The 26,920-nt window shown below is 38.0% G+C and overlaps 1 protein-coding gene across 2 annotated transcripts; it reads left to right on the top strand.

Annotated features, from left to right (window-relative positions):
* Window positions 1-11,347: 11,347 nt before the first annotated feature.
* LOC118838914 (cytochrome c-type heme lyase) lies at window positions 11,348-25,485 on the top strand. 2 transcript variants are annotated; one of them, XM_036746294.1, is made up of 7 exons: window positions 11,348-11,415; window positions 12,564-12,715; window positions 14,754-14,905; window positions 16,855-17,003; window positions 17,581-17,700; window positions 21,467-21,553; window positions 25,198-25,485. In XM_036746294.1, the coding sequence occupies exons 2-7, from the start codon at window positions 12,604-12,606 to the stop codon at window positions 25,394-25,396; spliced, it is 819 nt and encodes a 272-aa protein (XP_036602189.1). In that variant the 5' UTR covers window positions 11,348-11,415; window positions 12,564-12,603; the 3' UTR covers window positions 25,397-25,485. The 2 variants fall into 2 exon arrangements, with proteins under 2 accessions (XP_036602189.1, XP_036602190.1); XM_036746295.1 differs by lacking the exon at window positions 11,348-11,415 and adding an exon at window positions 11,563-11,655.
* The last annotated feature ends 1,435 nt before the right edge of the window (window positions 25,486-26,920 follow it).

Genomic DNA, 26,920 nt, shown 5'->3' on the forward strand with positions numbered 1-26,920 from the left:
TTCATGGGTGCTCTGGAGCCACGGTTGGTCATCGCATAGATCGGAGTCATTAGAAATTGCTTTTGTTTTACAATGCTGTTTCTTTTACATAAATTATTCTGGTTCTGCTCATTTCACTCTGTATTATTTTATATGTCTTCTCAGGATTCTTTGAAATGATCTCTTGTTATTCCTTACAGTACAATATGCTATGATAACACATACCATGATTTGTTCAGTCATAGTTTTGTCTTGCTATTCAATAATAGAGTCCCTTCCAGATACTCAGATAAATTTACCTTTCTAGCTTACCTTTGATTCTTGTGCTTGCCCTTTCAAAGGTTCTTTTCAGTTAGGTCCTCATCAGGAATTCATGAAAGTCCTCTATTGCTTTAAGATTTTCCTGCAAAGTTATATTTAGTTTTGAAGGGTAAATTATTCTTAGTTTTAAGCCTTTATCTTTTGCCCTTTGAAATATTACATTCTAAGATCTACTTTGATTTATAATAGAAGCTGCCAGGTGTTGTGTGAGATCCAATCATGGTTATTTAGTACTTAACATTTTCTTTCTAGTCAGTCAATAAACCTTTTTTAAGCTCCAACTATGTGTGAAGCACTGTAACTAACCACTGGCTTACAATATTTTTTTTATTTAACTTGAAAATTCAGGATTTTGGATATGACATTCCTGGGTCTCATTGTTTTTTGGTTTCTTTAAGGAGAGGGAAAGTAGGTTCTTTCTATTTTACCTTTTCTATCTATTTCTAAGAGGTCTGAATAGTTTTTATTTATAATTTTGTTGAAATATACTGTCCAGGCTTTTTTTTAAATCATGGTTTTCAGGGAGTCTATTTGTAAATTTTCTCTCCTTAAATTGTTTTCCAGGTGAGTTGTTTTTTATAGTAGACACTACATTTTCTTTTTTCTTCTGTCAGTCTTTTGGTTTTGTCATACTACTTCTTAATATCTTGTGGAATCAATGATCTCTTTGATCTATTCTAACTTTTAAGGTATCTGTAACTTGGGCAAGGTTTATCATTTTTTTTGTTCTAAGCTATTTATTCTTCTAATTCTTCCCTCCAGAGCTTTTATATCATTCCCACCCCAGCCCCAGCCTGCAATATCTTGCTTCATTTCTTCTAGATATTTGTGTAGTCCTTACGGAAAATCCATTTTTTTTTCCTTTGAGTCTTTGGTTGAAGTTGTAGAAATGCTCTCTTCTTTTGGATTTTTTTTGTTACCTGTGAATCTATAATAATTTTTTATAGTGATAGGTGTCTTTGTCAGTTTATATCTCCAGCCTTACTTTCTAAATTTGGGGTTTGTTCCAAGGGCCAAGATCTGCCCCCTGCTGTACTTCTGAGTGCGATAATTGCTTCTTGGCCTCATTCTAGGTTATCTGCGTTTCTGCACTGATATCCACCTCCCAGGGTGTACCTACACCAATAACACTGGTAGGTTTTAGGCCCCCCTGGATTGCTCCTCAAAGCCCTCATGGTATCTCTGGTCAGAGTGTTATGGATGTCAAAGTTCCTGAACCTTGGTCGTCTTGGTGTGAGCACTGCCTATTCACATTCCCAGTCATTTCCAAAATCTATGCAGTGGATTTCCAACCAATCTGGTCTCTGATTATGGAGCCTTGCAGGCTACAGGTATCTCTAGCCCATCTCTGGTCATGCTGGAAGGCTTCTGTCTTGTCTGCACTTGCACTGTCTTTTCTGGAAGGCCAACTTTCCTAATTTTCATGGGCCTCTGGTTGACTTTTTATACAGTTCTAGAGTGGATGATTTCACCTTCTGAGGTTTCTCATTAGATTTCTTGAACATTCTTCAGTTTGGCACTGTTTTTGGTTTTTGCTGTAACATGTTTATGGGAGCTAGGCTTCTGGGATCAGTTGAGGTAGCCTGAAACCTATAAATATCTTTTTTGGTAAAATAGAAAAGAGAGACAAGGTAGAGAATTGGATAGGAATGGCACTAACAGCAATGTAGTTATCATTGCCAGGCAAGGCCTTATTTTAGCCTCATGGGTGATGTAGTGAGAAAACTGCTAGATTTGGGAGTCAGGAACAATCTGAATTTTCATGCTAAATCTGACATTCACTGGTTTGTGACTTTGGGCAAACAACTTCTCATTTCTGGAACTCAGGTAAATGAGATAAAAGGGCCATATATTAAAATTTCCTTTCCATTTCAAATCCTAGGATCCTGTTTCTACACAATAACAACAGCCATGCACATCTAGCAGCACTGTGTGCGGCCACTACCACGCCATTGCAAGCCTCTCCTTTTAGCACCTTGATCTCAGTGTGATGATGGTGGGACTGTATCTAGAGATGCTCATGAGTGCACGGCTCCCACTGAGAGGGTATGGATTTATTTAAATCCTTCCTTGCCTGTGCTCATGAGCTGGACAGTACCCCTGCTGGGAGACTGCATCTGAGTCAGCTGTGCAAACACCTGAACTGCTGACAACCATCTGCTGAGATAAATCAGGATGATCCCTTAAACTCACAAAATTTTAAAAACTAGGCAGGTAGAGCTGCTCAAGAAGAAGTAAGTAGTGCCAGTAGTTGTTATCTATCCATCCAATTTTTTTTTTAAAGATGGGTACTTTGTATACATAAAATCAGCACAAGTCAAGACATCGGGTCTGACTATCTGGAAACTGTATTTTTAGCTGGCTATTGTCCTTTCATATCTCCTCTTTTTCTGAATATGAGCTGTACTCAGTCATAATGATCAGTTTAGTGGTGAGGAGAGATAAAGTTTGCTTTTTCCCTTGGCCCAGGGATCTGGGCAAGGATGGCCCAGACGTCAAAAGATAAATGTACTAGATATAAAAAAATGCTATAAGCTAAGCATTTTGAGGAGTAGCAAAGTAAAACTGATCATTTGGAAATTCTCAGAATCGGAAAACTTGGGGGGAAACCCTCAGATAACTTGGAATTTCTAGTATCTAGGGGAGGGAAAAAAAAAAGCTGCTTAAGCATTTGGTTAACTTAAGGTGTTAGTCTGGGCATTTGCATAAGACTCTTCTTATTTGTGGAAAGAATGATTACTAAAGCTCTTTGCCAGCATGAGGGGTAGAGCTGTCCAGAGGTTGGAAGAGAAGAATTCTTCTGGCTCCTGATTTCAAGGAAGAACAGACATGGTTCACAATTTGCTTCAAGGAGAGACTCTTGGAGAGAGAGAAAGACTTTAAGGAAAAGCTGGCACATAGAGAAGGAGGCACCTTGAACTTGTCCCTATTTCCAGCTTGCTACACTGGAGACTTTAGTAGAATTTCCCCTTGGCTAAGATAAGGGAATTTCTTAGTTGAACAAAGATATCTCACTCCCAATGGGAAAGCTCTGAGAAGTATCTAGTATATATACATCTGTATACCTTCTCTATTTTTGTTTGTTATTAGCTTGAATAATTGGGTTTATTCATTATTATGACGATCTTTGTGTAACTAGCATTTGGTGGGAAAGAAGTCAATATAGCTTCAGATATAGCTTGGGGCACCCTTTCCCCATCAAGGGATAGGAACCAGAAGATGAGGTTTGAAATTAGAAACTACAGGGTGTTCCTAAAGGCTGGACACATAGGCAAAAATGCATATTTTCAAGAAATGAAATGAATGAAATTTTCAACCACATTTTATTTAATTGGAATATTAACAAATAACATCTTCAATATGATTTCCATCATTTGTGATGCAAAGGTTGATGCGCTTTGCAAGATTCACGTGAACTCGAAGCAATAACTCCACATTGCCATCAATTTTCCTATGTGTCCAGACTTTAGAGACGCCCTGTATTTCCCCTAGACTAGTAATATATTGGGGGAGGGGTCAGACAGATATAATTCTAGTCTGGTACCCCTTTTCTAAGGGGAGCAGAACAGGTTAACTTCTTGACCCCAATCTTCTACTCCCCTTCTTCCCGGCAAAAATCAGTCTTCCTTGGAGAAAGGTAAGATTGTAAAGATATCTATCTATCCATATCTCTCTGTGAGCCAGATTGGGGGTGGACATACACATAATGTACACGAGTAAAAACCTTACACTTGAAGTCTTCGTCCACAATTTGAAGAGGTTGTTGGTTTGACTTCCAGTCCTAGGCAAAATGATGAAATCCGTCTGCAGTATATCTGCAGTCAATTACATTCTGTGTACAAGGGACTGTGCTATGCACTCTGAATACAAGAAAAGCAAAAAAAAAGTTCTTTTCCTCCAGGGGCATCCATTCTAATGGGGAAGATAACAGGTAAATAACTAGGTACACACTAGATATATACTGAAGAGGTGGAACTTAATCTCAGAGCAGAAGGCAGTAGCACATGAGCTTATCTCAGAAGCCCAATGCCCTGGTCATCAGGCTATTCCACTCTAGTTACAAGAGTCAAGTGTTCCCAACTTTTCCTTCTTTCCTCACCATTCATAAAAACTTACACTTCCTGTTTTCCATTATTTTAATTCCCTTATCTGACTCATATTGGCTGTGTGACTGGGCAAGTCTCAATGCTTCAGGAAACTCTAGGACTTCTATATGCATATATCTCTTGTATACATCTCTATGCTATATATCTTATGATGTGTTATCTCTTCTATATATGAATACATCTATATGTATATATCTTAGACCTTGACAATAGATTAATATATAGAATATATATTGACTATATACACACATATGTATATGTGTGTGTCTATATAATACTAAGATATATATGGAGTCAGAGAGAGACTGAGAGACAGAGGAGTAACAAAGTAAAACTGATAATTTGGAATTTCTCAGAATTGAAGAACTTAGAAAAAAATGAGATAATTTGACATTTGTAGTATCTGGGGGAGATAAAAGCTACTTCAGCATTTCGATAACTCAAGGTTCAAGTATGGCCATTTGCATAAGACTCTCCTCGTTTATGGAAATAATTATTACTCAAGCTCCGTGCTAGCATGAGTGATGGAGTTGTGTAGAGGTTGGGAGGGGAAAATTCTTCTGGCTTCTGACATCAAGGGAAGACACATATGGTTCAAGATTTGCTTCAAGATAAATATAGATATATAGATATATGTACATGTATATACACAAATATGTATATGTGTATGTAAAGATATATATGTGGGTGCATATTTATATTTATACAGTTAGATAGATGGATAGATAGATGGACGGACAGACAGATAATACCAGCTCTAGAGATTGTCTGCCAAACTGCATACCTATCTTAGACTACAGGCATTCTTCAAAGAAGCACATAAACTTTTACAAATGACACTTTACAGAAGTTCTCCCATTTCAGTCACACAGTTATCTGAAAGATACAAAGATAGCACGCTTACTATACTTGTTGCTTGTTGACTATAAAAAAGGTATTTGATAGAACAAAGTACCACATTAAAGTTTCTCCCCCAATTAAGTGCCTCCTATGTTGATGTTTAAATTATATGGGAGTCCTTGAAAGATATAATAAGAGATGATTTTGTCCAATTACTCCCTCATTAATAATATCAACTATGGTACAAAACAGGAAGAAACATACTTGCCAAAGGTGATCTCTACTATCGTAGAGAATGTTCAGTACAAAGTCCTAATTGAATGGAATTCTAAAAATGGTAAGATTCTCCAGATGTGCCTCTGTCAGGATGACAGAATAATGATTGCAACAAGGCAAGGATGGAACACTGCTGAACTTCCTAGATGAGTTCCACAATCCCTCAAAAGAGTTTGTTATAACTATCCAAACAGGAAAAACCCAGCGATGAAAAGAAATGCATGAAATACAAAGAACACTTTGAAAAATTATAAAGAAAAAATTACAAATCAAGGTAATTATCATTATTAATAATTACTATTATATCATTATTGGTAAGAATTATAACTGTAATAATACAAAAAGTTAATTGTTATTTATGTTAGTTATTAAAATTGTTAATAAGAGCAATAATAAAGTAGCAAAGATAGGCAATCTTTTCTCTTCACTTGAATTATTATGAAGCTAAATAGATATTAGGGAACCAAATCTTTTGCCAAATGTTTTAGCTTTAATAAATGAGAAAATAAGGTTACCTCGCTTTGAGGCTCTCTAAAGAATTTAGTTTTATTACATTTCCATGAATTTCATTATCACTTTGGGAGCCTCATTTAGCTAACAAAAAGATATCTTAAGACTATGTATTATCTTATTCATAATGTTGCATTTTTTATTTTATTGGCATTTTTCACTTTTACATAATTTTCACCCTAGAATATATACTTCTCTCTTCTCCTACCCAGCATGCTATATTTTGTAACAAAGAGTGAAAACGGAGTATATTAATGAGTTCAGGAAAACTAACCAGCCCATCAAATGAGTCTGACAACATAAAGTTGCATTACTTTTTTTGTAGTGCTGTTGACTCCTATTGAACTACCAAACCCACAGCTCTGTGTAGCCATGGACCCCTTTGACGAGGTCAGAGTTGGGAGAACTGGTCCATCAAATGTGAAAGAATGCACTGAGAACTTCTCTGTAGCCATTGGGAGCTTTATTGATGCAAAAGCAGTGGGCTAACCTTGGAAGAAGGACTAATCAGGACTAGCAATTTACAGACGGACAGAGCCTCATTTTTATAAGGACAGGATAAGGGAGACAAAGGGAAATTTTATGACCCAGGGTGGAGGGAGACAAGGAATTCTCCTCCAGGGTAAGGGGAGGTTTGGTGGTTTTTCAAGATAAGGGGAGGAGATTTTGGGCACAGGGGAGAGAGCAGTTCATCCCCTTAGGGCACCTTTGTATCAAGAGACTTTAAGGCATCTCCAGGTTAGAGAATAAACTAGGAAAAGGGCAACTCAACCCTTAGAGCACCTTTGTATCCACATCACCTTCATCCTTTACCTGGGCAACTGATTTTTTTGAATTCAATATAATGAATTCTTTTTGATTGATGATTGATGTCAAATTCAACATATCAAAAACAGAACTTACCTTTCTCTTCAAACGCACCTCTGCCGAACTTCCTTATTTCTCTCAATGGCACCATCATCTTTCTAATAACTCAGATTTTCAACCTAAGTGTTATCCTCAACTCTTCACCCCCCTTCACCCCACATATCTAATCTGTCGCCTAATCTTTTCATTTGTACCTCCTCAACATTTCTCTCATCTGTCTTCTTCTCTTTATTCCCCAGCCAGCACCCCAGTTCAGATCCTAATCATGATCTCTCAGCTCTGGGCATTTTTTTCTGGCTGTCCCCCTCCCCTGGAGATTTCTCCTTCCTCGTCTCCACCTACTGGTTTCTCTGTCTTCTTTCAAGCTCCAACTAAAATCTCATCTTCAACAGGAAACCTTTCCCGACTCCTTTCCTCTTTTAATTATATCCTATCTATCCTGTAAATAGTTTGTACATAAATGCTTGCTTGTTTTCTCCCCCATTAGATTATGAGCTCCTGGAGGGCAGCTCTCTTTTTTTCTCCTATTTGTATTCCCAGGCACAGAGCCTGGCATATAATAGGTGCTTAATAAATGTTTATTGGATGACTGACTCTCATCTGGACTATTTCAAATTCCTCATAATTGTTCTCTTTGCCTTAGATCTCCACCTTTTCAATGTCTTCCACATAGCTTCCAAATGGATTTAAAAAAAAAATTTTAAGTGACAAAAGTATATTCTCCCCCCTCACCTCTCACTGACAGAGAAAAAAGAAAGAAAAAAAAACCCTATGAATAGTCAAATAAAAGAAATTTTCACATTGACCATATCCAAAGAATCCAAAGTGATCTTCTTAAATGAGGCTGCTAGGTGGCACAGTGGATAGAATGCTGGGTCTGGATTCAGGAAGACCTGAGTTCAAGTCTAGTCTCAAACTCTTATTAGCTGTTTTACTTTGAACAAGTCACTTCACCTCTGTTTGACTCAGTTTCCTCAATTATAAAATAAAGATAGCAATAGCACCTACTGCTCCGGGCTGTTGTGAGGATCAAATAAGAAAATACTGGTAAATCACTTAGCACAGTGCCTGCCATATGGTAGGAATTATATGTTCTTGGTTTTTTTTTTTTCAGTTGTTTCAGCCATGGCTAACTCTCTGTGACCCCATTTAGGGTTTTCTTGGCAAAGATACTGGAGTGGTTTGCCATTTCCTTCTATGGGTTATTTTACAGATAAGGAAACTGAGGTAACCAGGATTAAGTGTCTAAAGCCAGATTTGAACTCGGGAAGATGGGTCTTCCTAATCTCAGGGCAGGCACTCTTATCTACTGTACCACCTAGCAGTCCCCAAAACTAGTGTTTAGATCTGTAAATACTGGAGCACTATGTAGGATGTTCCAAAAATCTTAGTACAGTTTTAAGCTTTTAAAGTTTAAATATATACATATAAGAAGTCAATAAAATTCACTTTTAAAATTTGAAATGTGTAATTATATGTACATACACACAATATAGATAGATATCTGAGAACTTTAAAAATATATTGGGTTTTAAAATTTTTTTTACATTACAGACATTTCTGCATATACTACTCCCCTACCCCTTCCAGAAATTGAATTCCTACGTTATAACGACGAAAACAGTGATCAAAATGGGGACCATGTCTGACAACATTCTGACCCTATAGCAAATTATCTCAGGCTTAAAGAAAATCCCTATCACAGGAGTTATTATTTTAAAATACAAGTGAATTATGGTACCAGACCCTTGTGTCAAAGAAAAAACAATGATACTGTGAAAGACAATAATCTTAACTAGACCTGAAGTATTTCTCATTCTGCTTAGTTACCACCCTTAATCCACTTTGCGCAATCTCAGCTTCCATTTTGGACCTTTTATACACTTTCCTAAAAGAAAAAATTCTAGTAGAGCTGGCTCAGTGAATACAGTGCTGGGTCTGGAGTCTGGAAGACCTGAGTTCAAATTTGAACTCAGACATTTACTAGATGTATAGCCCTGGGTCAGTCACTTAACCTCTGTTTGCCTTAATCCACTGGAGAAGGAAATGGCAAACTACTCCATTATTTTTGCCAAGAAAATTCCATACTGGGTCACGAAGAGTCACCCAGATAGTGAGTGTCTGAGGACAAATTTGAACTCAGGTCTTCCTGACTCCAGGTCCAATGCTCTGCCTACCTATCACTAAATGCTTATTTCTTCTTCAACAGATATGAGGCAAGAAGAGGTTTGGAATTTCTTGTTCCTTAAAGCCTTCTTAGTAACAAATGTAACTTTCATTCCTGTGTTCCATGGGGAAATAAATGTCCAGCATTAAAAATGTACACTTCTCTGGTTTGGCATTTAAAAGCTCTTCACAAACCTGGCTCTAACCTACTTTTCCACATGGCTGCCCTTCATGCACTCTGCAGTGCAGCCGAACTGGCTATCTTGCTTTTCCTCACACACGATGATGCATCTCCCATCTTTTTACTTTTGCACAGGCTATTTCTCAGGCACAAAATGTTCTCCCTCTCTACTTCTGCCTCTTAGCATTCCTAATTTCCTTGAAGACTCATTCTGAGACCTTGCCTGACTCCTTTCTCCCCACGTGACCAGTAGACATCTTATTAGGAGAAACTAGCCAAACCTATTTTGGAGTTTGGGGAGAGGATTCAACTACACCTAAAAATATAAATCTTTTTCATAAAATTGTATGATAATATGTATAATAATAAATATAATCAAATAATTGTAACAATTTTATAATAAAATTTTATAAAATAAAAATACAATAAAATCTAGATAACATTACATTTTAAAACTAAATCAATGCATGGCCCACAGGGATCCTTATGTATGGATCAGTGGTCTCCATTTCTTTTTAGCTTTGATACCACTGACCTGTAAGACTAGGATAATAAAAAAAAGATTATTTAATTCAGCCCACAAATGCCAATCATCTTAGCACCTTCTTTTCCTCCCCAAATTGCACTGTATTTATTTTGAATATACCCTGTACATGATACTAATGTATAGAGGAAGCATTATGTAATAGAGTTGGTTTTCAAGTCGGAAGACCTCAGCTCCCCTTCACATATGGCTGTGTAATCCTGCTTAAAGTTGTTGTGTTTGTCCTTCCTTCTTGAAGAGGAAATGATGACATGACTTGCAGTTGACTTTGATTTGAGGGAGGGAGGGCTGTGCAAGGTCACCAGTCTCACTTTCTCCTCCACAGCCATCTGGGTCCAGTGGCCTGATATTCACCAGGACAACTGGAGATGGCCCAGGATGCATTGGGAGACCCTGGCTCTTTTAAGCTAAGGTCTTTTCAGGTTCTCACTTTGAGTGAGGTAACCCCCATTCACTGAATCCGCTTTAAGAAGTGAGTCAAGGGATGGCCCCTTTAATTAAAATTTAACAAAAAATCAAACTGGGAGGAGAACACCCTTAGGGTTCCTGGCCAAAAGAGAAACAGTTACTATTTGGTATTTAGATTCACTCTGTGCTAGGAGGGCAGGGACCTATTGTCCCATCTACGAGCTCCAGAGTGAACTGGGTTTAAGGTTTGGTTTTTGAGAAAAATCTAGCCAGTAAACCCGAAGTTAAGGAGGCGGCCTTCAGCCATGGAAATGGAGCACGGAGCAGAGGCAGAGGCAGAAGGCACTTAACTGGTGCTCTAAATAGTTCCATACCTTGCTTGGAAAGTGCATCAGCCTCCTCTGGCAGAGGGAATTTGATCACCTGGGAGTTCCTTATACTAATAAAGTAACAGGTCTATTCCTTTTCTAATTGTCTCCCTGGTAGAACCTGAACTCGTAGCAAGTAAGAGCTGCTTCACTTTGGTCTGCACACTCGGTGCTTAGCAGAGTACCTGGCACACAGTAGACACTTAATACATGCTTGCTGATTGACAGGCAGCTATCCACACTGGCTTTGTTCCCCAAAGAATACCTCTGTATGTGAAATCAAGACGGAGAATTTCCATTTATTTTAAAGTCAAAGTTAGAACTTTTTTTTGGAATTTCTAGAATTTATCCGCATACTCTTAAAAAGCCCTCTGTTGGCTGTCTCCACTGTATCCTGCATATAAGGTATGTATAATTCTTTATACAGTTGTCTGGTTGTCGTCACCATTAGACTGCAAGCCCCTAGTAGACAGGAGGGATTCTTTTGCCTTTGCTCACAGACCCAGGGGATACAAAAAGAGGTCCGAGTCCTCTGCCCCCAGGGAGCTAAAAATCTAATGGATACAGGAAGCAGAGTCCAATGCTCAACATTTGGGCACTAAACATAATTAAGCTCCTACCACGAGCCAAGAGCCAGGCACGCAGAGACCAAAGACGGCGGTATAAGAAAGAGAGGAGGGAAGGGAGGGGGGAGGCAGCACGAGGGGAAGGGGGCGTGGCTAGGCTCAGCCCACCCCCGCCGCTAGGCCGTTTCCCCGTCCCCCTCGAGACCGGAAGTCCCGCCTCGAGAGGAGGAAGTAAGTGGACGGAGGGAGGAAGCGCGGGGAGGCTGAGGCTGAGGAGCTGGAGGTGAGTGAGGAGAAGGAGGAGGAGGAGGAGGAGCAGGAGGCGGCTGCGGCTGCTTCTGCCTGGGCGCCTTCGCTCTCTAGAGCTCGAGTGGGCGGGGAGAGGTGGGAGGAGGGAAGGGGGAAGGGCGGGGCCTGGGACACTAGGGAATAGGAGGAGAAGGGAAGGGATAGGACCGGAGCCGGCTCAGGGTCAAGAGGGACACTGGGCTCTAGCTGCCATAGCCGACCAGGCCCGGGACAGGTGGGTGAGAGCGACGGGTCTGTCTCTAGGAAGGGTCTCCAGAAGCTTCGGACCCCCCTCTTTTCCTCCCCCTCCTCAGCCCTTCCTTCCCCCCTCTCCTCGTTCCCACCGCCGGCTTTCTTTCCTTCCCGGCCACGCATCTGCGGGTCCTCTGACCGGCCCTGATCGGGGCGGGGGAGTCAAGGAGTTGAGACATCCCCTTCGCCATTCGGGCCTCGGCCGACGTGCCGACTTTCCCTTCCCCTGCCCGCTTCCCTCCCTATCCTGAAGGTTACGCCTTTCTTAGTCTTCAAGGCTATCCCTCCCAAAGGCCTCTCCGTGCCCCAGGTCCTAGACTTGCCCCCTCCCCGCGTCATTATGGACGAGGAAACTGATACCCAGAGAACTTCAGTGGCTTCCCGGGTGTCCCGTAGGCGTTCGTTGTAAGACAGAATGCGGATTGAATCCAGACTCACGTTGATTCTTTCCACTACATCGTTATTTGTGGGGTTTTTTTTTTGTTTTGTTTTGTTTTCTGTCCACCCACCTGTTTTTGCTTGATAACGGGGGACTTAAGTACTGATAGTGTGAAGGTGAGGCGGGGTTGGAGCCTGAAGAGTGCAGATTTCCGTCTTCCATTGATACTGCCTAAAAAGATTCCCTTAGAGCGATCCTCTTTGCTAATGTTGCCGCCAGGTGCATAAACCCTCTTGGACTGGTAGAGAAGAGTTAATGGATCTTATTTTCGTGTAGCTCCTTAATTAATTTTGTGACTCTGGGAGATCCCTTTACCTCGCTGGCGTTCATTTTACTCCTCGGGTCTTTACAGTTCTGACAGTTCAGCTCTGATGTTGGATAGGTTGTGGATGAAAGGGGGGATCTTCCGAAGGCCGTTGTTAAAAGTGAATTGTCTGACTTTGTTTTAACAGATGTCTATTTAGAATCATTTTCCAAAAGGTGATTCAGACCATGGGTATGTCCGCATCCACTCCTGCTGTTACCGTGCAGGTCTCACCTGCTTCAGAGCATCAGGCAGGCTCTCCACCTTCAGGATGCCCAATGCGTGAAGGAAAACAAAAAGGTAACTTTTTCCTCCGTAAGAAAACGCCAAAAGTATAAACCCTGCTCAAGAGGTTTAACATAGTAGCAACCAGAGATTCAGCTTCGTGTTGTTCTTCTAGAGACGTTGTTGCATTATTTTAGAATAGTAGACCTTTCAGATTTCATTTAATTATTGCATTTTCCTCAAAACCACTATCAGGTAGGTATATAATATATACATTTGCACACAATACGCAGATCATAGAATGATTTTTTTAAGCCTACAAATTTATCGTAGTATCTATTTAAATTTACTCCTCAATGGATTATGTCGTAACACAAGGCTAAATTATATATATATATACCACAGGTATTTACCATTTTAGTTGACTCAACTCTCTCTAGATGAAAAGTGAACATGGAAAGATTTATATTTTAATTTGGAACTCTTGTCCGTTATGAGGATGTTGTATAGAATGAGATCGTTGGATTGGTTTGTGGTATGTGACTTCTTGTTTCAAAGTGTTGAGAGTATAGCTTAGAAATTTCCAGTCTTTAGATTTTCATTTTGTCAGGCAACAAATGTTTGTTGAGCGCTTGTACTTGCTAAGTACTACAATAGGCATTGGGGATACAAATAAAGGGTTTGTGTAAAACATATTAAGAGGTAATGTGGCCCTTCTGACTGTAGTTGTATGACCTTGGGCAAGTCTGCCTCAAGCAACTCCCCAGGATTTGTCTACTGAGTCGTAGATGAGTTGCAGTCTGCTGGTAGAGGTGGTTCTTTATGCCTGGAAATCATTGCTTATTTCCCTAAGACAAGCTCATGCTACAGTTAACTCTCTCAAACTTGCATGGATATTAGCCAGATAACCAGATGTTGCTTAAAGCTAAAGGTTCTCAGAGTGCTGCCACTCATGCCAACCACTTAGCTCAGATTCACAGTGGTGATTGCTTGTTTCCTACTATTACAAATGGGCATTGTTAACTTTAGTCATTTGTAGTCAGTATTTGTTGTATCCTCTGCCTTTTCCCATTCAAGAAAGTACTTTGAATCAGTATGATGTAATGAATGTTTTAGGATGCCTAATTATAAGTGAAATGGGCCATATTGGTTCCGGGTCTTCTTGGGAGGAGCACTTATTTCTGAGATTGGGGAAAGAAGCTTATTCTAAACTTTATCCTATTTAGATCTTCGTCCAAAAAAAAAAAACCCAGCAAAAACTGCCCATTCTTCTGCCTTTCTCATATAGCCTCCTTAGAATGAAAAGTGGGGCTGCGTTTAGTGTTGCTCACCTGTAATGCGAGCTACCATATAAGCTAAGGTTAGCAGAGTTCTGAGTTAGAGTGGGCTCAGCTGATTGGTGTCCATGTTAAGTTTTGCATTAAAGGTGAACCCCTGATAACACAAGGTTGCCTAAGCAGGCCCAGGTTAGAAAAATGGAGTACAGCAAAGCTCCCTAAATTTCCATCCTGAATGAACTAAGGAGGCCCAATTTAAAAAAAAAAAAGAATGAAAGGTGGGCAGGTCCCTCAGGATCTGCTCTGTTTCTTGGGTGCCATCACTATCTCATATACATGTTAGGAATTTAGGAATCCTTCCCCATTGCCTCAAAATACCCAAGTCATATAAGTTTAGCACTTTAGGGGTTGGGTTATATTGAAGTTCTCCTGTTGCAGTTTTTTCTCTACTCCCTAGGTTGTGCTTTTTGTTTGTGTTTAAGATTCAAATGTGTGACTGTTTAACTTAAATGATAAATTTGTCTGACTCCTAAATTTGAGGGCTGTAGCACCAAATGTGTCAAGCTTTGCATTGCATTAGATGGTCTTTGATGTCTCTCTGAACTTGCTGTTTTTTGAGTCTGAGTACATTTTTAAGAATTGCTTTTCACCTATACTCAGGACCTTTATAGAGCTGAATAGCTTCTCTCTTAGCAGCTCATTGGTCATTAAAGCTTTGATTTTCCCTGCTCTACCTAACTCTGGCCCCAAATTAAGACAAGTATCTCACCATAATAAGGGCTAAGATTGTCAGCATTTATGATTCTTCTTTTGCATGTTTTTTTTTTAAATTTCAGGTTGTCCATTGAATAAAAACCCATCTGACAAAACTTGTGAAAGTCAGTCTAACTCAGTACCTGCTCATCAGGATCGAGCATATGAATATGTGGAATGCCCTGTAACATCAGCTGCCTATCAAAGTAAAGATAATATTGATCCTTCGAACATGGTATGTTTGATGCCAGTTCTTTTCTTAAAATGTGATTTTCTGTAAGACCTTAATGTGAATTCCCCATACAATAAACTGTATATAACATTTGGTTATACTAAAGTTAATTATTGGTTTTATGATATGGTAACAGAGATAGCTGTTGTCTAGAGAAGGCAAAGTTGGGACCTCCATGACAGATTTGTCGGAGGACAGGGTCTGGTAACAAACAGGCTGGCATGGATGGGTTGCAGTCTGCATCAGTAGAGGGAATGTACACATCAATGAGCTCAGACTCAATGGAGAATGTGAATTTATTCTGCAAGGCAGAAAAGTTACTTTCTCTTATTTGAACTAGTTTTTAAAAGTTTGCTTATCTGACATATCTTCCTTCATATTGTAAAAATCAGCAAAAAAGAACAAGCTTCAAAACTAGTACTACTTCTAAATCTCATAACTTTTCAGTCCTTTTCCGTATTAGAGAAATTGAGCTATAGTTAATCAATGGGATGAAAGCAAAATGTAAAGAACAGTAAGGAAAAAAGAAAAAGTGTAATTCAATTGGAAAGGCTTCGTGGCTTGGAAAAATGAGCAATTATTTTTGCAAAGCTTTTGTTAAATAGTTACGTATTTGGGAGTTATATCTCACTTAATTCCCTAAAAGGATTTGAAGAAATTACTGAAGTTCAATGTGAAAAAACAGAACAATATAAAACAATTAGTCTGTTGACAAATATTTGTTAAGCATTTACTAAGCTTCTTGAAAGAAATGGGAACTTTATGCTATGAACTTGAGATAAATTATTTCAGTGGAGCACTTAATTCTGAGCTTGTTGCCAGTTAAGGCAAAAAGGAAAACATCTCAGGCTGCAACATCTTGTCTGATAAAAGGTAGCATGCATTTTTACTAGGATAAGCTTTTCTGGTGCTGAATTTAGGAAACATTTATTACATGGGTCTTTTATAGAAGGGGTATAATGCACAAACATCTTCAGCTATGATTTTACAAAAAAAAAAAAAACCATGAAATTCCTTCAATGAATATTTCTTATATTAACATGTCTTAGCCCAAACCAACATTTGAATCTTGTTAAAGGCATTTTTTCAGGGAGTTAAAATAATTTGGCTCAATTAAGTTGCTTTCTGTTTACTTGGTCACAATTGATTTTTCATAAAAAAGCTTTGAGCTTGCCCAAACTTTTTGGAATTTGGTGAGAAAAACTTCAGTACGGTCTATTACAAAACTCATTTCACCTAATTTGAAATGTCCCAAGTTCTGTGCTGTTCAGTATGAAAGGAATCATTTGGACTATGGGCAAAGAAGAGTATACTTTATCTAATATATTTTATTGTCCTGTTACAATTACAAATTGAAAGTGCATCGTTTGGAAATCGCCGTCTTTGGCATATGGGGATATCATTTAGAAGGGGAATAAATATTTATTAAGTGTCTATTGTATACTAGGCACTCTCCTAAGGAGGACACAGGTGCAGACAGAGGTTAAGTGACTTTTCCAGGTAACAGTTTTTTATCTAGCGTACATTTCTAAAAATTAACATCTGATAAATATTTATACCTTTTAATACCACATAATAGCTTATAAAACCTTATACTTTTTTTAAAAAAATAAAGTATTAGCTTACAATTTGACATTTTAAACAAAACAAGAAATGGAGCAACTGTATTTACAGTGCAGAAGAAATAACCACTGGAGAAAAGCAATTTATTTTTGATTCTCTTGGATTGTTTAAAAATGCAAAATTATCTCCAAGGATAGATAGTAGAAAGTATTGAAAATTTTAGTGTGAGAATTTGGTCAGTAGTGAGCTTATATGAACAAAAAAAAGTGGTCAAAATAATTTTGGTGTTTTAGCAATCAGAAGTTGATTTTTATGCTTATCATTGAAATTTTCATATCAAAATTTTCCCAATGTTTAAAAAGCCTCGGCAATCTCATTATTTTATTTAGATGCCACCACCTAATCAGACACCGTCCCCTGGTCAGCCATTTGCACTATCAACTGTTAGGGAAGAATCATCAATTCCCAGGGCAGATTCGGAAAAAAAGTGGGTTTACCCTTCAGAACAGATGTTTTGGAATGCCATGTTAAGAAAAGGGTAGGTAATTAATGATGTTAAGTGGAATGTAAATATAATTTTTAAAAAGATTCCCTGAAAGATGTATGATATAGAATTATCCCCAAATATGTAGTAAACATTTGAAAACTTACTTTCTAATAGTTGTCATTGACTTTAACCATAATTTATCAAAATATGTGTGAATCCAACCATAGTGAAGTAAGAATTCTTTATTTTAACGTAAAGTACTTGAATAAATAATAATAGCATTAATCATTTCTATCAAATAGGTGTTCTCGCTTCACATTTGGCAGTGTTTCCAGAATGCTCTTGCTAACTCACTACCATTTGGTAGCTTATGAAGTGTTATAGTAAAATAATTTCCTTTCAGCTAATATACTGAAGAAATTTAGGTTTATTAGTAAATATAATATACATAATGTATTCTTCAACTGTAAAAGTATCATCAAAATGCCTAAGAATTAAAACAATGAACCAAATAATCAGCTTAATTGCTTGTATATTACCCTTAGTTGTATATGACTTCTTAAAAATGTGCATTGATTAATTTTATAGCAGCTTTTTAAAGTAATTAGGAATTCTATTTTTTTACTAGATGGAAGTGGAAAGATGATGACATCACTCAGAAAGATATGTATAATATTATTAAGATTCATAATCAGAATAATGAACAGGCTTGGAAGGAGATTTTAAAGTGGGAAGCTCTTCATGCTACGTAAGTACATTTATGACAAACTTTTAATGAATCCTATGAGCATTTTTTGGATTTGCACCATTTGGAAATCACCATTAGGAAAGGGAAGGGGGAATAAACATGTTTTAGGCACTTACTATGTGCCAGGCACAGTGCTCAGCACTTTACACATATTGGTTGATTTTGATCCTGACAACAGCCCTGGAAGAAGCTGAGGAAAGTGAGACAGAAGTAAAGTGACTTACGCAGGCTCACACAGCTAGTAAGTGTCTAAGGCTGAATTTAAGTCTTCTGACTCTAGGCATGGCGCTCTTCATCTACTGTACCGTTTAGCTGCCTCTCACTCTTTAGAGTTTGATCTCTGTTTAAAGTAGTATAATCATAATAATCTTAAGATATAACCTGATAATTTCATAACTAATGTGGGGCAGGGATAGATGGAATAAAAATAACAGATAACCACTAAACTGACTTTTAACCACTTACTTTCACCTTCCTATCCAATTGTACTTTTTCGTCTTCCTGCATCAAGCCTTTCTCCTTTCCGCACAACAGCCAGAGTGATACCCTAGAAGCACAGGTCTGATCATGTACACTCCATTACTCCACAAACTCTAGTGGCCATCTTTTCTTCTTAAAGAAATATAAAATTCTCATTTTGGAAGTCAAAGCCCTTTACAACTTGACTTCTACCTACCATTCCAGGGTTCTTGTACATTCCCTCAAAGCCAGATTCTATTTTGTATATGTTTCTATGTGTACATGTTGTCTCCCTTGATAAGTTGAAAGCAGGGACTGTTTGGTTTTGATTTTGTATGCCTTACCCTATTGATGCTTAATATTTTTTTTGCAGAATTGTCATTATTCAGCAGGCATTAAAAGTATTTATTGCATGCTTTAGACTTACTAGGAGCAACTTTGACTGAATTTTATTTTCGGTTCTTTGGCCACCCTGTGGAAGAGATTAAACCTGAAAGAAGAGGAAAGGGACAAATCAGAGACATAAGACCATAAATAAAATAAGCAAGCCTTGGATAATAGGGAAGCAGTTATACTTTGGATTCTTCCTCCTTCCTACTCTTAGTAATCAGCAAAGGGGACCAGCAAAGTTCAGTCATATCTTCATTGCAGTGGTTGAAAAGGATGAAGTTGCACAATTCACTCAATACTCTTTGTCTTCAGAACCTCATGTGGTCTTTCTTTGCATGCCTATCTTTGGATTTCCAAAACTATATTTCCTGAACCTTAATCTTATCAAACAGACCATCTATAGTCACAGTTAATTCTCTGCCACCTTAGGGAATTAATATTTTCTGTTCTTTGAAGAAAAAGAAAAAAGCATTAGTCTTCATAAAATCTTGTATATTTTCATTATATTATTTAGGTCATAGGATCTTAGATTTAGAGCTAGGAGTGACCTTAGAAGGATGATGATGGTGGTGGTGGTGGTGGTAGTGGCTAGCATTTGTAGAATATTGTAAAAGTGCTAAGCCTTTTACATATATTACCTCATTTTATTTTCACAACAACCCTGTGAGATAGGTCCTCTTATTCCCATTTTACAGATGACAAAATTGAAGATAACAGGTTAAGTGTCTTGCACAGGATCACATAGCTATTAAGGATTTGAACTCAGGTTTTCCTGACTCTAGGTCCAGCACTGTAGCCACTATGCCACAGCATCAGAGCCAAGCCCATCATCTTACAGATGAGGAAACTGAGTATATTAGGAAGGCAGAATTTATGATTTCAAAGAGAATCTCATATGTACCTGAAAGGTTCGGAACCGCAGGATATAAGGAATTCTCCAGGTAGAAGGCAGGAGAACTAAAGCATGTATTTACACTCCACAGTAACAGGCCCACAAACCAGCGTCCCCATTTTGATATTTTGATCAAAAGCTTCCAGGCCCAATAAATCCGCCTCACAAGAGTGACCAGGAGGCCACAGAGAAGCAAGATGGTATAAGGCAAAATCGTATACATGCTTCACCTCTATGGTAAGAAGATTACCCACTGGCCTCCAGTCCTTGCTCAGCACTCCTCGCTCCACGTGGGTCAGCTCTGCTACCGGCAGCTCAGCTTCGGCTGTAGGCGTCTCTGGCTCCAAACGGAAAAGGAAAAAGGGGTCTTCAAGCTGTACTCTCCCCTCTTATAGAGTTTTCGATATCCTCAAGCGCCGCCTGAATGACCAGGACCGATTGGTTCTTGAGTTGGCCCCTCCCCCTAGCGTAGACCAGGTTAACACCCAATAGGGCATGGCTCTGGAGTTAACACCTCCCCTCAGCCAGCCCCATGACTCATCACACAGGAAGTTCTCCGCTTCCCAGAAGAGAAGCAGCAGCAACCAGCAAGGCTCAATGAGGTAAGCTGAGTCACTCAAGGAAAACAAAGGCCACTCTGGCCACACTGAGGCTCAGAAAGTTAAGTGACGTTGATTAGAGAAATGCAAATTAAAACAACTCTTAGGTACCGCATCACACCTATCAGATCGACTAACATGACAGAACAGGAAAATGATAAATGTTGGAGAAGGTGTGGTTAAATTGGAGCAGTAATGTATTGTTGGTGGAGTTGTGAACTGATCCAGCCATTCTAGAGATCAATTTGGAGCTATGCCCAAAGGGCTATAAAACTGCGCATACCTTTTGATCCAGCAATACTACTACTAGTTCTGTCTCTTAAAAAGATCATAAAAAGGGGGAGAGGGCCCACATGTACAAAAATATTTATAGCAGCTCTTTTTGTGGTGGCAAAGAACTGGAAATTGAGAGGATGCCTGTCAATTGGGGAGTGGCTGAACAAGTTGTGGTATATGAATGTAATGGAATACTGTTGTGCTGTAAGAAACAATGAGCAGGTAGATTTCAGAAAAACCTGGAAAGACTTTCATGAACTGATGCTGAGTGAAATAAGCAGAACAAGGAGAATATTGTACACAGTAACAGTAACATTGTGTGATGGCCAACTTCGATAGACTTAGCTCTTCTCAGCAATCCAACGATCTAACACAATTCCAAAAGATTCATTATGGAAACTGCTATCCATATCCAGAGAAAGAACTATGGAGTCTGAATGCAGATTGAAACATACTATTTTCTCGCCTTTTTTTTCTTTCTTGTGGTTTTCCCCTTTTGGTCTGATTCTTCTTTCACAACATAACTAGTGTAGAAACATATTTAATATGATTATACATATATAGCCTATATCAGATTGCATGTCATCTAGGGGAAGGGAGGGGGGGAAATTTTTAGAAGTCAAAATCTTATAAAAGTGAATGTTGAAAGCTAAAAAGAAATTAATTTTAAAAAGAAATTTAAATTTTTTTTTTTTGAAAAAGGGAAGTTAAGTGACTTTTTCAGGATCACATAGTGAATAAGGATAGGATTTGAATTCTGGTCTTTTGCTGACTCATCAGAAAAAGTCATGATTTTTCTCTCTAAAAACACTCATTTCCTTCCAGCAAGTAGAAAATAACTATTTCTTTTTCTATAATGCTTACAAAGTATGTCCTCTAAATAGTGACTGTTGAAAGGAACAAGAAGAGACCGGAAATACTTAATTCATGAGTAAAAAGATATGTTTTTCATAAATGCATTGCTTAAATATTTGACACCTTGAAGTATACAGAGCTAATAATTACGGCATTGTTTATGGTCTTCACATTAATGTAGAAGAGTAGTTGTCTACAAATGTTACGTTACATTTTTTTCAAGATTTTTAGTTTTAGCTTACCATATTTACTAAGAACATATTTTAATTGGTTGTAATTTCAATTGTATTTACAGTGAGTGCCCATGCGGGCCAACATTGATCCGATTTGGGGGTAAAGCTAAGGACTATTCACCAAGAGCTAGAATTCGCTCATGGATGGGGTAGGTTATAGTCCCGAAATCTTTTTAATGGTTTGAAGTTTACATATTGTTCTAAAATTTATCAGAATATTATAAAATGTGAACCAGTTTTATTTTTTTTAAAAAGATAGGAAGTGGTGCTGGAGTACTATCTTTTCATAGCTTAATCTCTATTCAACTGTACATATTCTCTCATCTTGATTTGTAGTAGTACACTGTGTATTTTACTCCCCTTTGTGGAAGACTGCCTTATCCTGGAATATATAAGTATGCATATTAATTAGCGATTATTATTTAGTTTCATGTATAAAAATTCAGAAGTTTAATCATCTTGTGTATATTGTGTCTAGGTACCTTTACAATATATGTTCAGTATTGGCTCCTTCATTAAAAAATAATAGTTTAGCACATTTTAGGCATGCTTATCTGTAGCAGAATATCATTGGAGCTGGACCAACTGTATTAGAATTTGGCTTAAAGCATTTGTGGAAACCAATCTACCCTAATTCAACTCAACAGATACTTTGTAAGCACTTAGGATAAGCACAGCATTGCACTAAGCCCTGGAGATAAAAATGACGTAAGATACAGCTTCTGTTGAGGGGCTTACAATATAGTGGAAGAAGGAAAATGCTCATAGACAAATGCAGCAGAAATTAAAATATGATAAGTGAAAAAGAGCATTTCAAAGATCTGTGACAAATCGTAAGAAGAAGAAATAACTTTTAAGATGATTGGCAAAAACTTCATAGAGGAGCTGTTACCTTAACTAAGCATTGGAGAAATGGAAAGATTTCAGTAGGCAGATACAGTAGAAGATTTCATTTCCAGTAATTAGAGATGGCATGAGGAAAGACACAAATAGAAGAAGGCAGAGGAATAACATGAGGGTGAGTAACCTAACTTGGCTGAAAAGAGGACTGCATGAAGAGGAATGTGTGAAATAAGGCTATAGAATAAGTTGGGGTTATATTGTAGAAGACTTTGAATTTCAGGCCAAGGAGTTTATACTGTATTAATTTGACATCGGCTAAGTCACACAAGGTTTTTGAGCAAGGTAATAATGTGCTCCTCTATAGCTGACATGGTTAGGATAACTAGAAAAAAATTGGGTTGGGAGAGTGTGGAGGCAGGAAGACCAATAAGGAGACTTTTTTATAATTATCTGGGTGAGGAGAGAGAAGATCCTGAATTAGATGATGGAAGTAGATAATGAAAAAGTAAAATCAGTGGGATTAGGTAACTTTCTCATTCATACTTGACATAAAACCATAAATTTCCATCTGGATGTTTGGAGCATGTTGACTTGAAGGTATGGGGAGAAATTTAGATAGAAATATCCTTTATAAATGTGGAAATGTGAGACTTGAGCTCTTCCTAAGAGGCTGGAGCTAGAGATGGATTTGGAAGTCATCTGAATGAATTCATAATAGAAGCAGTTAATGAGCTCAACAAGAGAGAAGAGGGCCAAACACTTTGGGTTTTTTTTTCCCAAGTTTAACAGATAGAAGGAAAAGAAACCAGTGAATATGGAGGAGTGATGAGACAAGTATAAAGGGGAAACAGGAGATTTCAGTGTCACAAGTAGAGGAGGAGAGAGTAACATAAATAATACCAACTTGATATAATCAACATCTTTACAATTAGAATTGTCAAAAGGAGAATGGCTTGTCCCAATCTATTCCTCATCCACAGAGGTCTCCAAACATAGGCCAAATGATTGTTGGTTAAAAATGTTATAAAGGAAATGCTGTCAGGTATGGAATTGAATGACTGAATCCCATTCAACTTGTATTCTGTGCTTCTCAAGAGGAGAGAGAGACAGAGAGAGAAGAAAGGAGAGAGAGAGGGAGCATATGTGTGTTTTGATAGGATTATTTGCTATAGTGAAGAAAGGGGCCATCATTAGTGAAAAAAATGTTGAATTAGGCAAGGAGGTTGTTACTTTGGAGTTAAGTATTAAAGTAAAGGACTCTGGATAGGGCTGTTTGTCAAATACTTGGCTTTAGAATTATTAGGCTAATACTCCTCTTATACCTTCATCTTAACCATGAGTGACACCTTGCCCCCCAAAGCTCTCTCCACAGCCCTTTGGCTTTTTCATTTCATACTCTTTCAGGGGATTTACCCACTTGTGAGTCTATTATTATTGTGTTAATGATACATATATCTACATTTCCTGCCCTAATTTTTACTCTATTCACCTATTTCCAGTTCCCTGTACAACTTTTTCGCTCTCAGGCTAACAAGACCAAGACAAAAATCTGCGTCTTTGCCCCTAAAACTGACTTCTACCAATTTTCCCAGGAGTAAGAACAACCATTTTTTTTTGTTTGTTTTGGCCCTTATCACTCCTATTACTTGGACTATATTTCAGGCTCTTATCCCTGGATTGTCATATAGCCTTTTAGTCAGTCTCACCTTTCTACCTCTATTCCATTCTCTGCCCTTGCCATCTAAACTGTATAAACCCTGGTCTCATGTTATTTCTATGCTCAGCAACAACACATAGTAACTCTCTTCATCTTACCATGTCAAGTCCAGTTTCCCCTGTCTTACTTTCAAGATCCTTGATAATACATTCCTAGCCTACCTATTCAGCATCAGTTCTACTACTGATGGGGTGCAGTTTCTGGGAGCCCCCTTGAACTCCTTGAATCTTCCCACTTGATGAGGCGTTTGCCTGAGGCCACAAGCCTTTCCTAACTTAGCCTAGCCCCATTATCCTGCTACTTCTCACCCTTGATCCCATCAAAATGTCTGTGCCCAAATCTGTTACCCTTAAACTAGCCTAGCCCTACATTGTCTGTTATCTGCAGGTAGCCTTCATCTACTTCTCACCCTTAATTCTGTTCTCTTGGTTCCTCACCCCAGTCTCATCAAGATTATCCTTAGACTCCTCCTGAAGATCCTCCCTAAGCCCCTCCTCCCATCACCCCAGGACCACCCTAGATCCCTCCCACAGCCTTTCTATATATAAGTCTCATCTTGCCTCCACGAAGGTGCTCAGATTCAGTCTAGCTTAATAGATTGAAACTGGCCAGCTTGTGAAAACGAGAGTCACAAATGGTGAGATTTCTTAGGACTACCCATTGTGGTGAATCTTTAATAAACTTTGTTTTTCTTTGGCTGAGAAGGCTTGAATTGAATTCATTCGAGCAGTAGGACCCAGCTTTAGATATTTTGGGGTCTCAAGCAACCCTGAAAACCTATGGTTCTCTGACCTCATCACTACTTCCTGTTTTTTCATTCTCCTTAATCTGGTGAAGTTGGTCTTATTTCCTCAGACCCAAAAATATATTTCTTGGAAATCTTTCCAGACCCAAAGCTTATTTCCATATTCTTGCCTTTTTTTTCCCCCGCTGGTACTCTTCCCTTTAATATCTTCTTCCTTTTCTATCTAACGTAAACCCTTCAGAGCCAAGTTGTAGTCTCAATTCTCCCATGAAGCCTTCCCTGACAACCGCAATGTATACTGAATTACTACTGCATTTAGTATTACAACACGTCTACTAACTTAATATTGTGTGCTTCTTTGTTTTCTGTGTTAGTTTTATCTCTGCATATGGTTGGTAAGTTCCTTGAGGACAATATAAGTGTTGTAAATACTTACCTACTTTATTGATAATACAGAGCCTGTACTGACTAGCACGTTTTCATTTCAGATATGAATTGCCTTTTGACAGACATGACTGGATTGTTAATCGTTGTGGAACAGAAGTTAGATATATTATTGATTATTATGATGGTGGAGAAGTAAATAAGGACTATCAGTTTACCATCTTGGATGTCCGTCCTGCTTTTGATTCTCTTACAGCTGTTTGGGACAGAATGAAGGTAGCTTGGTGGCGCTGGACTTCGTAACCATTGTTTTATTTATTTTACTTTAAAAAAGAAAACTGTCATTTCCTTTAAAGAGAGACATTAAACTATTTTCTCAATTTGTTGTTGAATTGATGATGTGGTGTGTGATTTAAAACCATAATAATGTTTATGTTGATTAACAGTTATGCAATTCTTTTGTGAACTCGCATACTACCTTGCATTGACAAAAATTATGTGAAGGTTTCTGCTATCCAGCTTGGATTTCCCTCATCATATTTCTATTGGGACTTCAATATCTAAAAGGCATTGCATTATAAAATTCATGGGATTATATAAAACACTTAACTCTTGTTTTTAAAAAAAGTAAATTTATTTTTGGCGTTGTTTTATTTTAAGTACTTGAAAGCAGATATGTGAAAACTAAATTTAATGTTTGCCTCCGAACCGCTATATTAATTGCCTAGGAAATAGACATAAGTTTTTGTGTGACAGGTAATTTTTTGAAGATATAGTATAATGATTGCTGAATATTAAGACTATACTGGAAATATATTTAATATAGTTAAATCAGTTTTGGACTTCCACATTTTCATTTAGATTTAACTTTATTATAAAAGGATTTAAATTATAAAATGGTTCAGTGATAGAAATCTTATGGATCGTGATAAAACAGACAAATCTTATGGACCATGATAAAACATTTTCTAATATAGTATGTTAATACTAACTTTGAAATTTGACAGATAACATTTTAAGGCTGGAGGTGAGTTTTTCAGTCATGTTAAAAGCATACATGAAGAGCTCCTCCCCTTTAAGGCAAGTTTAATAGACATGTCTTATACTTTTCATAGATTAGATACATAAAATGTTCAATTCTTTTATCATATTCAGACTGGTTTTGTGGGGATTTTTAATCTTTTCATGATAGTCCTTGAGAGAATTTGTTTCATAAAGAAAGAAATAAAATTAATAGTAAACTTATTCTCCTAGCAAGATTTCTTTTGCTTGATGACTTAGATAGGCTTGGCAATACTTGATGCAGGAGGCAGTGTGGTGGGTCCATAGCATGCTAGACTTGGAAGCAAATCCTGCCTCTGCTACTTCCTACTGTGTTACTTTAGTCCGAATTTCCTTACCTATAAAATGGATACTGAAACCTGTGGTACCTCCCTGGAGAAACAGTTTGTGTATTTAGATAGAGCACCAGCCATGTACAGTAAAGACAAGACTTATTTCTTACCCATACTAGCTGTGTGACCATGTATATGTCACTTTACCTTAGTACTCCAGACAGCTCTTTAAAACTGAAATTACAGAGGAACTGCTAATTTATATCTATGGAGGAATTTTTTACACTAGGTGCTTTCCACTGGGCTGAAGTCCCAGGTCCAGACATAGAGTTGTAGTGAGGCTAAAATTAGATATGTACATAAAATGCCTTGAAAACTTTAAAGTGCTAAGTGCGTTGTTATTAATTGGTTAGGTACTTAGTAAAAAATAAGTTTTTTTAGTGAGCTTCCATGTTTTAATTACATCTGTATGTATTTTAAAATTTATTCATTT

Source organism: Trichosurus vulpecula, chromosome 2 (assembly GCF_011100635.1).
Source record: "Trichosurus vulpecula isolate mTriVul1 chromosome 2, mTriVul1.pri, whole genome shotgun sequence".
Taxonomy (NCBI): domain Eukaryota; kingdom Metazoa; phylum Chordata; class Mammalia; order Diprotodontia; family Phalangeridae; genus Trichosurus; species Trichosurus vulpecula.

Bases quoted from the DNA above. Each gene is read 5' to 3' on its own strand.
- LOC118838914 (XM_036746294.1), top strand. From the start codon at position 12,604: ATGGGTATGTCCGCATCCACTCCTGCTGTTACCGTGCAGGTCTCACCT. The intron at 17,004-17,580 runs GTAGGTAATTAA...TTTTTTTACTAG, and splicing joins AATGCCATGTTAAGAAAAGG to ATGGAAGTGGAAAGATGATG. The intron at 21,554-25,197 runs GTAGGTTATAGT...TTTTCATTTCAG, and splicing joins AGAATTCGCTCATGGATGGG to ATATGAATTGCCTTTTGACA.